The 14,657-nt window shown below is 46.3% G+C and overlaps 1 protein-coding gene across 1 annotated transcript in view; it reads right to left on the bottom strand.

The window, feature by feature from the left end:
• Positions 1-11,265, bottom strand: part of LOC135824298 (chaoptin-like) — a gene marked incomplete at its 3' end in the record, with an annotated part of 71,113 nt that extends 59,848 nt beyond the window's left edge. Inside the window, 3 exon segments of the mRNA XM_065337031.1 lie at positions 3,619-3,797; positions 7,483-7,655; positions 11,098-11,265. Coding sequence (XP_065193103.1) covers positions 3,619-3,797; positions 7,483-7,488 — 185 coding nt within the window.
• Between the last annotated feature and the right edge of the window lie 3,392 nt (positions 11,266-14,657).

Genomic DNA, 14,657 nt, shown 5'->3' with positions numbered 1-14,657 from the left:
AAATTTTACATTAGTTTATAAAATTTTATTTTAATATGGCAATAAGTAGGACGAGCTGAAGCGACATGTGGACTACTTTATTAACAATGTAAGCGATGGAGACGATGCAAGAAACAATCTAAAGGGTAAGGAAAATACATGTAAGAAGAAAAAGGGCAATGGAAAAAAAGATGATTCGAACAAGTTTTCGTACAACACTCTTCAGGAATCACCGTTGTACTAAAGAACAAAATGAGAACAAAGGAAATAATATAGCAATCAAGGTAGGGTGACACGATACAATGACAGCACTGGAATATCGAGGTGCGATTTCTCACAAAAGCGTGCAGAACACAAGGGTATACAAGTAAGAACTAAGCGTGACAAGTGTGTATTAGCAACAAAAACAAAAAAGTGAGAACGAATGATAATAATAACAATAATAAACAAGAAGGTGACAAAACACATTTAGGCACAAGTGGCAACAACGTTGCCACACTACACAAAAGAACATTATTTGAACAATTTTAGGGTAATAACACTATCTTTCTGGACACACAAATTCGGCTTATGAATGCGCTGACAAACAGCTTCCAAAACTTGTAACTGCAAAAGATAACCATGACGAGCACGGCACAAAACAGAAAAACAGGAATCAGAATAAGTACGACAACAGTCAGTACTAGAAACCAAATGATTGTATACTGAAGACTTATTGCGAGACGGACGCACACAATCTCGACTCACGCGGACACCCTCACACTCACTCTCACCCTCACTCAGCTCACCTTCTCCCTCACTGTCCGAATCAGAACCTGCTCCGTCATCCACAGTGGTTCGACTCTCCTCACTTGCATCGTCCTGCGTCTCACCTTCACCACCCACGCCAACTGTGAATGCCGTTGCCTTCATGTCAGTCGTCGTCCTTTCCGATTGTTTCCTTTGTATTTTTACCGTGAATTCATAGGTCCGGTTGTAATCTGCTGTAGATCTCCGTGGTCTGTCATTTGCTGCTTTGTTTTGTGGATTAGTTGTTGTTGTTGTTGGATGTGAACCTGGTGTTATTGTTGGATGTGAAGCTGGTGTTGTTGTTGCAGCCATGGTTGTTGGTCTTTTTGTTGAATCCAGCTCTAGTTCCGGTGGGACAAATCGACCGCCGCGGGTGCTCTCCACCAACACATACCTCGAAGTCGCACCTCGATATTCCAGTGCTGTCATTGTATCGTGTCACCCTGCCTTGATTGCTATATTATTTCCTTTGTTCTCATTTTGTTCTTTAGTACAACGGTGATTCCTGAAGAGTGTTGTACGAAAACTTGTTCGAATCATCTTTTTTTCCATTGCCCTTTTTCTTCTTACATGTATTTTCCTTACCCTTTAGGTTGTTTCTTGCATCGTCTCCATCGTATACATTGTTAATAAAGTAGTCCACATGTCGCTTCAGCTCGTCCTACTTATTGCCATATTAAAATTATTGTCTCCTCGTCGAATTTTTATAATTTATTGCATGCATATACCATAAAATCCACAAAACACAACCCAATTGTCACAGTGATATTTATTGTTCACTCCATTATCCGTGACTGCGGTAAGTCCTAGTTTATACTATTGGACAATGAATCTCATTTTGTGAACTATGTGTTCCCAGACTTATCCACTGAATACATGTTCCATTCTTGAACCATGGTGCTGAATACATACGTATTTGTACTGAGCACTCTGGCAAGGTACGTTCGGGCCTGATTGGAAATTTTTATTTCCATTGCTATCAGGTTCGGCCTCATTTCCTCTGTGCTGCGCTGACGAGTCCACAAAGGACGAAACAGTTCTGTCCGCAGATTGAGTATTTCGCTCCTGCTCTTGTAGCAGTTAAGCACTCTTGCGTGGGGTAGTGCCTTTGCTGTTTGCGTTAGGCAGAGCTCACTGACTTGTCAGTTTGAGCACTCTGGCAAGGTACGTTCGGGCCTGATTGGAAATTTTTATTTCCATTGCTATCAGGTTCGGCCTCATTTCATCTGTGCTGCGCTGACGAGTCCACAAAGGACGAAACAGTTCTGTCCGCAGATTGAGTACGTATTTGTACTATATTTCCGGAATTGCGAAATGCACCAAATTGTTGTAATATCCTAAGTAAAGTGAGATAATACATTTATCAACGGTGGGTATGTGTCATAGTTATTGTCTGCATAGATTAGACTAAAAATCTGAGGGAGATGCACTTCAACAGGAAACAGAACAGCTTTTTCCTATTGAAAATGGCAAAATTTCATGTATTGGCGCCTCTCCAAAAACAAACAAAAAACTTATACGACGCCAAACATATCGGTGACCCCCCAATATGTTTAGACAATCAACATAAGCACTACCCAAGGAACAAATTCCCAAGTTTATATAAAACTTTCCATGTGTTTTTTTTAATTTTTGGAGTTTGGTGGTCTGAGCTCCGTTAAATTTAATTGACGTTTGAACATCTGGTCTAACAATAAAGCAGGCTTCTAGCCAGGTCACAATATATTTTATATTCGCTTTACGGTAGCTCAGAGTGCTTAATAAAATAGATCTTGCATGCCGTCCTACCGGTAGAACCCAAGAAACCGAGCTGCAAAAGTGCCGAAGTTTTGGTTGAGAATTTTCTTGAAACAATTGTTGAGATGAGGTCTTTGCTAGGCAAAGTAATGGCGCCACATGCAAGACTATTTTCGGAGCATTGCATATGTCATAATGTGCAATTTTTCTCAATTGTCAAAATGGCTGCACATGCTACTGTCAAGGCGCTAGAAACTCTGTCCAAAGTTGATTTTGGCCATGGCACATTGATCGTGAAGAGGACTTTTAAAATGTCTTTCTCAGCCTGTCATAGCTGTGCAAAATTCCATACTCCGTTTCCATGGTTACCACAGGCTGTTGCCATGGAATATTGTAATTATGCCTTGTACGATCACGTCTAAATTTGTGGACTCCTTCATTAGCCCCTCAGCAACAGTTAAGGGTCAAGTTTTAGGTCAATGTTAGAGCAGAGGCCAAGCAGCATGTCCGTGTATGATGATCCTACCGGTATGTCTTACCGGTATGACCGAGGTCTATACAAGCCATCACTAAAGCTCGTAGCTGCACTGATGAAGCCTTTATGGACGAAACAGCTTGTTGCCTACAGCATTGGGTATTATATTTATTACAACATCTTAAGACTCAGTGGAAACAGCGGCCGATGGGAAGAGAGTATTTAGAAAGCCAACCACTGCGATATTTATCCTTGGCTCTTCATCCGAGTCCATACTCATAAATAGTGCTTTTTATCTACAGCACTTGATTTCGTTTTCGCACCACATTTTTGGGTGCATGCTCTATTATTGTTCTGCATCGATGACCGTCAGTCGCAATAGCCCACTGATGAATGTAGCATGAACTCGATTTTCGGAAAACCTTCATGACTTCCTTGATGCGCAATGATGAGTGCAGAATTTCTATTTAGCAACGCATTTAAGAAGTCTGTACGGTAATTGCCTCCTGCGTTCTTTGATCTGTACGATTTCCCTTTATCCACAGCGTGCAGTGTGGGTGTGCGGGTGGGCGGGGGTTGAAAAATACTAAAACTTTTCATTTCGCAACAATAATCGGTAACCCCAGACAGCCCCTTACAGCAGCTGGGTTTCTGTATTCAAGTTAAGCGGTACCGCGTCCAATCCGTGTCCTGAGCAGTTGCGGATTGTACGAACTTGTGTACAAACATCGAGACTCTGCTTTCTGACGGCATCCACGGTGATAGCTAGGCAGGCTAGGGCAAGGGCAACAGCAAGTGTTGTGACTTGGAGACCAGACTGCATAGCACAGAGCATAACAAGGCATTGGACAGGCACCCACGTACACACTCACACCATGCACACACACACACACACACATCCACATATACATGCACATACACATGCACATACATGTACACACACATGCACACACACACACACACGTGCACATACATGTACATACATGTACACATGCATGCATGCATGCATGTGCACACACACACACACACACACACACACATATGCACACACATACGCGCACACACATACGCACACACACTACTACTACTACTATGTACAACTGCCACAAAATGGCCACGTCGCTCCCAGAAGCGGGAGACAACAGCGAGAAAGGAAAAGAAACAAGGAGAGTAATTGAGGTGAAAGGGGACCGTTCTACACACAGCTAATGTTTCTGCACACACACACACACACACACACACACACACACACACACACACACACACACACTCACAAACACTCACACTCATACTCACACACACACACACACACACACACACATGCACACACGCACGGACACACATACACACACACATACACACACACACACACACACACTCATGCACACACACACTCATGCACACACACACACACACACACACACACACACACACACACACACACACACACACACACACACACACACACATACACAAACAAGCGCATACACACACACTCATGCAAACACACACACACACATACACACACACACACACACACATACACACGCACACACACACACACACACACACACACACACAGATTGACATAGAGATGCGCAGAAAGACACAGAAGGAAATTCTGTGCTCTTTGAGGGTCTATCGTTCGGGTGAAAATATACAACTGTAGTTCACCCCACCATTTCCACCATAACTTACGTTCAACTTGCTTGATTTTGACAATCTAGGGCTCTTTGAAACGCTCTTTCCGCTGCCAAAAGAATGAGGTCACGCTCAACTCCATGGTTGCCACAAAGCCTGCTCCAGAGCGCAGCGAATCGCCAAAGGTCGGGCCTCGCGGTGAAAGAAATACTTCTAAATTTCGTCCCAAGGCCATTTCGCAGTCGTTTCTCGCACAGCCTTGGATTTTTTGCATCTCAATCCGTAGATTCTACGTCATTACGGCCGCATGTCATGAGCTGGCTGCACACCACGTTATCCACGGGAAATCTCCGAAGAACGCGACAAAAAAATTGATTTTGAGCAGTTTGAACAAATTAGTGCCGCGATCCAACTTTCGAGCGCCATATCTTTATCATCGTTTCTCCTATCGCAAAGGCAATTACACCATTGGAAAGCTTGGAGCTTCCTCTTTGATCTACATATTTCCATATTTGCAACAGGGCTAAAAACAATGAAGTTACGACAGGTTTACTGTACACACTTCATATCGTTCGAATTCGAACGATGGACCCTCAAAGGGTTAAGCAGGATTCACCGATTCGCGATGCGACGCGATCTGCGACGGAGGCGTGCAATGCCAACTCGCAAAATACCATTCGCAGAAGAAGTCAGCGATGCGACGATTCCTTGCTGATTTGGCGCCAAGTTCAATGCAGGTGGGTATTTCACCATGGTATTCGCGTGGCTTGATACAGCTTGTACAAATTTACAGGCAACTCTTGAGCCTTTGTACAACTTAGCTGTAGAAAGGGTCAAAAATCGTACGCCAAATCGCATCGCGAAAGTTGAGCCAAGGTCTACTTCTGCAAAGGCACGGTTGCGGCGGTTGCATTGCCTGCGAGAGGGCTACGATTTGGGGATTTCCCGGTTTCGCGGCCGTCGCATCGCGCATCGCATCGCAAAAATACTTCTGTGAATCCCTCTTTATACTTGAAATGTCAAGAAGTAAGATCCTGACAGGTAATCATCCAATGAGCCTGAGAGTAGTTTTCCCGCAACATTCAAGTACTCCCCACCGGTACATGAGCTAACCCATTACCCTCATCATCCATCAGTGTCGCATACAACTGACTGGTGACGTTCTGGGTAAAGGACGAAGCCAGCCCATCCCTCACATGCCGTGCAGCTGCTTCTTTCTCCCTGGATACTTATTGTATTTGTATTTATTGTACTTCAAGGATTACCTAGAGGCTCTAGGTCTGTCGAGAGGATCTCCTACTCAGGAAAATTTCAAATTATCGTATTTCCCGGATTATAATTATGTCACCCTTGATCATAAGTCACATCCCATGTTCAGGTCTGAGCCATTATTGCTTCGATTTATTCACTTCAGTAGAAAGTCATGCTCAATTGTATGTCGCACGTCCTTTTTTTGCCATCGGATTTTTAGTGTAAACGGTGCAACTCATATTTCCAGAAAATACGGTAAGTTCGCACTGGTCAGCCGCCCTCTGAAGTGGCAACAGCAGTGCCGTCTGAGCTACAGTTCTGTTCGCTGAAATCTGACCCAAATTGTATACCTGGCACCCTCAACTTACACGACCCTTGGTGTGTTGGAAGTGGTACGATTGCGGCTGGACATACATATGTACAAGTACAGCGATATGATCGGAACTGATCCAGGGCATCAGTTTGTTTGGTTTAAGTATTAGAAATTAAAATCTTTCGTGTAGCACAAGTGACATCTCGTTCCGCTTCTGCGTTTCTGATCGCCGAGGAATCTGTTATGATCAGCTGGCGGCGTTAATATGAAAATATGTGAACTTGAACTTTGAATACAGCTGGTTTGATAGAAATGAGACTTAAGATATACTCAAATGCCTGGTGACGTTTATAGAGACCCCTAAAGTGCGGTTCAAAAATATAGGCACATGATCTAAAAAAATCATCAGACCAGCATCCAAACCACATAAAATCTGTGATCACTTTGTGCATACAAATTTCGAAATTGGGCGTTTGCTATCCGATCACTTAAAATTAAAATCTACATTATAATGAGAGTAATTGCGGGAAGGACCTGAGTAATATTCCGAAAAGAACTCTCAAAAGCTCCAGCCAGATTTGAAATATTTCAAAAATGCCATGCGTCTATATTTTTGAAATGGACTCTAGTAACTGGCCTTTGGATAGGCGTGGAGGGAAGCGGCGGGGTTTCTTGTGAAATTTAAAGTTTGAATCGATACGGTTGTGCACATGAAGCGCTGTGCATGCTCAGCCAGGTACCAATGGGCTGCATGCTCATTAATGAAAGTGCTCTTACAACTACAACTACAACTGCGTAAGTGGTGCCATTGTCATTATGCAATTTCCCTGTTCTGGTTGCTACTCTAATTACTGTAAAAAGCGGACAGTTTAACCACCCAAAGGTTTAACGGGTTTTTTGTTGTAATTTTGGCATGATAACGTGCAGAAAGTGACGATGGCTACCTGGCCACCCATCTGTATGCGCATTATTACATAGACATCTCAAACCGGGTTCACAACAACGTTTCTGCAAATAACGAAGAAAACGTTCGACTTTGTGACTCGTTCGACTTTCCGTCTTGCAGTGCTAAATGTAAATTAAATAAAAGGGGGTTCTGACGATGGGTGACTGGCCCGAAACGTCGCTAATTTTTCAACATCATTAATAAAAGAATTTTCATCTAAAGAGTGAATAGCAACTAAATAGAGCGGTTGTCAGTTGACAAACCCACTTCTATTTACAATGCAGTTGCGTGATGTCCACCACTTTCTGAACAAGTGTAAATTACTACAACACAACTAGGAGGTCTACTCACCGCCATTGCTGCCTCTACTGAACAACACCAGTGCTGCGGGCAAGTAAAGCATCCGCTTTCACCGACCCAACTCTAGGCAGGAGAGGCGCGGAAGGGACCACTAGCAGTTAGTTGATTCTGCAATGCCAGGAGCTCTGACGATTGTTCTTAGAGAGAGGAGGAGGAGGAGGAGACTGAAAACAAGACAGAAAGAGAGAGAGATAGAGAAATGTTTTAAAAACCTGGCTGGATGAAAGGGTGGATGGATGGTTGGATGGTTGGATGGGTTGGGCAGGTGGGTGCATGGGTGGTTGGGCGGATGGATTGATGGATAGAGGGATAGATAGATTGATAGATGTATGGATGGCTAGATGGGTGGATGGGTGGGTGTATCGATGGATGGATGGATGGAAAGGTGGGTGGATGGATGGGTGGATGGATAAATGGATGGATATGGATGGATGGATAGATGCATGGATGTGGATGGCTGGATGGGTGGATGGGTGGGTGGATGGATGTATCATACTAATGGATGGATGTAATAATATGTACAGATATTTCAAGCGGTAGTTTAGGGGCGGTCAATAAAGTTTTTTTCTCACAATCTACACCTTTGCATGCAAAACGCAAATCCACCCAATCAAGTAGACACTTACTTTCATCTATCAAACGTTTTATTTCCTTTCTCTGCAGGATAGTACAGGGAATGTTGGAAATTTGGAAAAACACATTACTGTAACTAAAGCAGCCTGTTTCCCTTCCCGTTTCCGGTCTTGATGGGGCAATGAAGAGTGGCTGACTAGGCAATGTGGACATGTTAGGGCACAGTACTGTCGAGCGCCGAAGAACGACCAGGCTAGAATTTCACCAAGCACAGCATACCAATGTCTACACGGTGACTGAACTGAGCGTAGGCTTTAGTGCATGGAAATAAGAGGGCGGTGGGGGGGGGGGGGGGGTGAAATCAGTACGAGGCTGACCCCCCAGTTCTTCGGCGACCGGCAGTACTGTAGTGCACTGCTGCTCAATGAAACACAATCGACTGCACGGCATCGGGTCCTGCGCAACCGCGCACCAGCAAACACTAGGCTGAACTTGGGAGCAGGGTGCAAGTGTGTTTGTTATTGCAGTTTATTAGTCTACTTCAATAACTCTATTGTCTATTTTTTTCTTTTTAATCTTGTTTCCTTTTCCCTTATATTTGTGTGCCTGCAGTCGATCTCATGTAATAAGGCAACACTGCCTGTGTGTTCCAAACCAATCCAATCCAATCACACTGCTCTGACGGGAAAGGGAAACGGGAGAGCATGAGAAGAACAATCGGGAAAATGAGAAGGTGGGTACTACCAAGAAGGGCGCATGAAACAGAGAGCCTGCAACTTCTGACTTTTCTGCAGGGGTGTCGGTCACGGCGAAATTCCGACATTACATGGTGTATGGTGCAGATCTGTGGCGGGAAGTGGCGTAGTGTGTACAACTGAGCTGCACTTGTGCCGAAAGATAACTATGCGCTTTTATTCTGCTTGCACGCACTACACCACTAAAATAATTCAATCCCAGGAAATCCGCCGTGACAGCAACCCGTCCGAGCTGCACACCCTGGGTGTCATGAAGGCGTCCTGTTACAGAGTCATAACGACACAACCATGTTTGTGAGTCTGGAGTAGTGGAGGTCCATGGCCAAACCAGGACTGCGTGACAGTACACTGTCTGTGTACATATGTACAGTAAAACCTGTGACTAACGGCCACCCATTGGGATCAGAAAAAAAGCGGTCTTTAGTGGCAGGTGGTCTTTAGTTATAGGTTTGCACTGCACAGCCATTGTACATGTATGAATGTGAGACTGACCGTGCCTGGCGAAGTGGTCTGTAGTAACTTACCAGGCTGGTCGCTAGTCACGGTGGTCTGTAGTACCAGGCTGGTCGCTAGTCACGGTGGTCTGTAGTTACAGGTTTTACTGTAGTACCAGGCTGGTCGCTAGTCACGGTGGTCTTTAGTTACAGGTTTTACTGTAGTACCAGGCTGGTCGCTAGTCACGGTGGTCTGTAGTTACAGGTTTTACTGTAGTACCAGGCTGGTCGCTAGTCACGGTGGTCTTTAGTTACAGGTTTTACTGTAGTACCAGGCTGGTCGCTAGTCACGGTGGTCTTAAGTTACAGGTTTTACTGTAGTACCAGGTTGGTCGCTAGTCACGGTGGTCTTTAGTTACAGGTTTTACTGTAGTACCAGGCTGGTCGCTAGTCACGGTGGTCTTTAGTTACAGGTTTTACTGTACACCGGAATCAACCAGCCTGCTCTATACCAGGCGCGTGCCCCGTATGGGTTCCTGGGTGCCCGGAACCCCCCCCCCCCTTTTCCGCTCAAATGCAGGATTTTGCTTCATTTTTTGAAAATGTTCACGAGGAGGCCCCCCGGAACCCCCCCTTGAAGGGCCCGGCGCATACGCCTGTATACAACACCTACGTGATCACACCATACAGATGTCAACATAGGACACATGATGCTACTGCCGTGGACATGGAAAGACCGGGCGCCCGGCCGGCGACCTCAGTGCGCACAGAGCGTTGCATACAGTGCGCTTGTTGATTGTATGCGTACATGTACTCACAGCTGCATGGCCAGCGCCCTGGGGGCCGCTCGACCTCCAGCCAGATTTCCATGCCCACGACAGTACGAACTACTAGCATCAAGAGTTCATAACCCAAAGAGTTGGGAAAATGGGATCTGGCTGCTGTAGTCCCACTGCGCGGCGGAATTCCAACATGACGTCATGCCGCTGAGGCACAGCTGTACAAAACTCCGAATTCCGCGGTGCTTGGAACCAGGCAGTAGTACAAGCGCAATGAACGTGTACATCATTGTTGACGTAATGTTGGAATTCCGCCACTTGGATCCTATGTATTGTACAGAGTTGCACACTCTTGGGGTTATGCACTCTTGCTAGTAACTAGTATGCCAGTGCAGTGCACAATGGCCTGGCAACACGTGAAGCACTGTGTGCATGCTAGGGCTGAGTCGGGTAGCATTTTCTTCGGGTATCCGGTCCGGGTAGTTTTCCACGGGTAGCACAGGTACCCGATCAGGTAATGTTTCCATGGTAAGACCACAATGCACACCGGCCCCTTCCCTTGCGCATTGGGTAGACATGCGAGAATTATTTGTACACGTGCACTGTACATGATATCATCTGCGACCTAGGGTTTTCGGGTACTATTTGGTACCCGACTACCCGAGGTCCTCACGGGTAGCACGGGTACCCGACTACCCGTGCACACCACTAGTGCATGCACGCTCGTTCTCCTGGACCGTCGCTACCACAATCACTTGACAACGACACAAACGTGAATACAAGTGTTCAATGGCATGGGCCATTAACCTAAGCTAGGTTTTGGCCATGTTCGTACGAGAACCGAGCCCTGTGGCTTACGGAATCGCAAAGCGATGCCACTACTCGCTCTATTCATAATTACTTCGGCGGGCTGCCTACGAGCCGCTTTGGCAGCGCCCTGAAACACGACCTCTGCGCATCTATATCTGCATGGTGGTGTGCGACGGGCAACGCAAGGCCGTTTTCAGAACAGCAAGAACAAGAACGAGAAAGAGGACTTTCCGGGCCTGGGAAAACAAGACTTACCTGGATTGGTGCGCTCGCCGCTCTTGCTAGTACTAAATTCTAGTGGGCTTTGCTTCTTCGGAACGTATTCACCTGTTCAATAGTCTATTCTCGATAGGCTGGTCCTGAGAAATACTGCAAGCGTGTAGCAGTTGTAAACGAAGCTGTCAAATCAAATCAAATTGCAAACTAAAATGAAGGAGCTGAGCAGTTCCGTCACATTTCGAGCCTGACAGCCTTCCTGATGTGTCCAAGCCAGCATCAGCGTTGTGGCGGATCAGGACCCGCACGGGCACTGCGACGCATGTATTTGGCATGCTTTCAGCGCAGCTTGTATAGTCCTGGTCCCATAACAACCTCAGACAGCCGCACGAACTCCAAATCGGGAAGAGGCGGAAGTACAGATGGAGCCGAGGACGCCTAAAATTTCTTCTCCCGTGGCACGGTTTCTCCGTTAGAGTCCGGCGGCTCAGTGAGATGTAGCGGTTGAACACACTCCCGGATCCCCCTCTCAGCCGGTCAGTTTTTGGAAGGGGATGACGTCTTGGGAAAGCAACCACCCATAAAGCTGCATTGGACAAGGATTGTAAATCTGTAGCCAATGGCCTATGCATATGTAGCTTTTGTAGCTCTGCAGCTCCAAGGCGAGACCATACACACAACAACAAAAATGCACCTGATCAGCCCGCAAAGGATCTAGTTCTTCGAGCCCAGGGCCAGGGCTACAGGGCAGGGGCAATTATTACGACTCCCTGGTAGATCTAGCGGTATACCGTGCAGGCTCCAGCCTGCAGGGCATGACTTATGGACTACATGATCAAGGGCTACTAGTACTACTACTACTAGGCCTAGGGATAAGGACATCACATTTGATTTCTCTCCTGTTTTCAGAGTGCCACCGATCTGAGAAAGAGAAATAAAAAATTAATAAAAATCTGAGAAAGAGCGTTGGTACACTGTAGATCTACCACGACTACAACTTACAAGTAGACGGCGCGGTGTGCCAGATCTTGGTGTGAGGACATCGCACCCGTACGTCTACATAATATATACACTGTACGTAGACACGGTGCTGAGACTCACAGACTGCATTCGCTGGATTAGCAAGACGAAATTCGCGTTCGTGGTCGCACTCCAAGGAAAGTCAAACTCAGTTACCTTTTAAAAGAGATTCCTAGGCTGAGTAGGCTCACAGTCACTGTTCTTTTTCTTCTCTCGTGTGTTTACCGCCATATTTCGAGTCCAGAGGAGGGCTCTGGACATCATCGGCCCAGGCACCCTCCTGGACTCCCTCAGTCTACTCCGCTCGGTTGCTGGCCTCGCGTACCTGTACAAGCTACGCTCAACGGATAGCCCAGCGCAACTCACCGCAATGCTTCCACCTCCGGAACCGCCACGGCCTCACCCCAGGACTAGGCGACAGCTCGACGCCAGCCGCCACCCTGCCTACCTGAAGCTTGACCTCCCACACAGTACCCCTAACTACATCCGCCGGTCATTTCCCTTCTGCCTCGTGGAAGTGTAGAACAGCCTCCCAGCTGAGATGCTCGCCAACCTCCAGGTTAAGAAAATGTAGGCGTTCAAAGCGAATGTTCACAGGCATTTGCGCCACAAGCACTGGCTTTGGGCAACGGACAACAACTAGCGCCTCTGATAATTCTCTCTCTCTCTCTCTCTCTCTCTCTCTCTCTCTCTCTCTCTCTCTCACTCTCTCTCTCTCTCTCTCTCTCTCTCTCTCTCTCTCACTCTCTCTCTCTCATTCTCTCTCTCTCTCTCACTCTCTCTCTCTCTCTCTCTCTCTCTCTCTCTCTCTTTCTCTCTCTCTCTCTCTCTCTCTCTCTCTCTCTCTCTCTCTCTCTCTCTCTCTCTCTCTCTCGCTTTCTCTCCCTCTCCCTCCCTCCCTCTCTCTCCCTCTCTCACTCTCACTCTCTCTCTCTCTCTCACACTTTCTCTCAGCCTGTCAGGGACCTACGTAAGCTGAAGCATGATCAACCTATATTATTTGCATTTGTTCTTTCTGATCTTCTCTTTCTCATTTCTGTTGCATTCTCAGATGCTCTCATAACTAAGTCTATCATTCTTAGTATACCCCCTTGGCCCGCACAGTCCATGTTGATTCCGAGACTGAAATGGTCGGAGGAGTGCACTGCGCCTGACCAACAGAGCTCTTGTAGCACCTACTACTCCTTTGTTGTCTTTGTCTTTTTTCTTTGCCACTTTTATACCCCCTATTACTTTGTAGGGATGTGCACATAGTATAATAACAAAAATAAACATATGTGCAGCTGCAGCGATGTCTTCAACTCCATTCTCCCGAATCAAGCTCCGCATGAAGACATCCAAGAAGAAGATTGCCTGATGAGTCCAGCGGGGACGAAACGTACGTCGAAATCAAGCTATGTCGTTGCTGTGTCATCTTATATGTGCCATGCGCTACTTGATGTACCAGCCTGCTATGTCAGATACCGCCAACCATGCATCAACTAGGCGCCAGGCGCGAACTGATGGTGGTGGTGGTGGTGAGAAGGAGAGCTCTGTACCAGAACTTTGCAGCTTAGAGAGCGTGTGTGGGCAGGTGTGTCTTTACCACCATATTTTTCAAGACAATACAGTGTCGGAATTCGCGTTATGAGAAGGGTTAGCAAAGAGAATTCGCACATGCATGATGTTCACACGTCGTACATGTATATGATTGTGTACAGACAGTACAGCATAGTAAATTTATGACTGTCCTGACACAAATCCGCGAAATCGTGTTTCGACTACTTTTCCGAACTGAAAAATGCGAAAGTTCGCAATCCAGTCCGCTAACCGAAAAAAATATTCGCGAACTCGAACGCGGAAGTCGTGATGTTAAACCTCCGTAATAATTCACGGCTCGTGTCAGACTTGGCCAGAGGCCGGCATCCGTAGGAACGCCACCGCCCTTCAAGGATCATTAAATGGAGGCCGTGATCTAATCTTCTGCCTTTGCGAGATAGAGCGGGCATGTGCAAATGTGCGTGATACTGACGATTGTGAAGTCCGATCGCTAGGATTCAGCGGATGCTGCTCCGAAAACGTTTGTATAATGCTAACCAAAATGCTCCAAAACGACCGTATAATCCTGATTTAACTTGATGCTTCAGAAAAGGCTATAATGCTCTTGGTTTGACACAAAAAGCTAGGGAGAATGACTGCAAATTCTCAAACTTCAATTATAGTCAATCTGCCTCTGAAGCAAACGCAATATCTCTCAGTAGCTCCACCGCCTGTTAGTACCATAAGACATGATCGTTTCTCCAGTGGCTGCTCTCCATATTGCAACTTGATGCAGGGGTGTATCAAATCATTCTTTTTCCCCTCGTTATCCAGGTAGTGAGAGGTGAAAACCATAGTTGCTGCTGATCATTGGGATGTTGGAAGCTTATCATGGCAAGTGGTATTCCTGCTGCAGACAAGCTGTCACTGCTTCCACTCTGTGAAAAATTTCTTATCCGAAACAGCAGATAGTAGGCCAGTTCGTGAGAGGCGATCACGGATCGAGATCCCTCCCATTTGAGGAAAGCCCGAAAACACGTGGTTCAAAGTTATTTTTGTTA

The sequence above is a fragment of the Sycon ciliatum genome, chromosome 9 (assembly GCF_964019385.1).
Source record: "Sycon ciliatum chromosome 9, ocSycCili1.1, whole genome shotgun sequence".
In the NCBI taxonomy this organism is placed as follows: domain Eukaryota; kingdom Metazoa; phylum Porifera; class Calcarea; order Leucosolenida; family Sycettidae; genus Sycon; species Sycon ciliatum.
The sequence above is the reverse complement of the archived record's forward strand: the minus strand, read 5'-3'. Positions and strand labels throughout refer to the sequence as shown.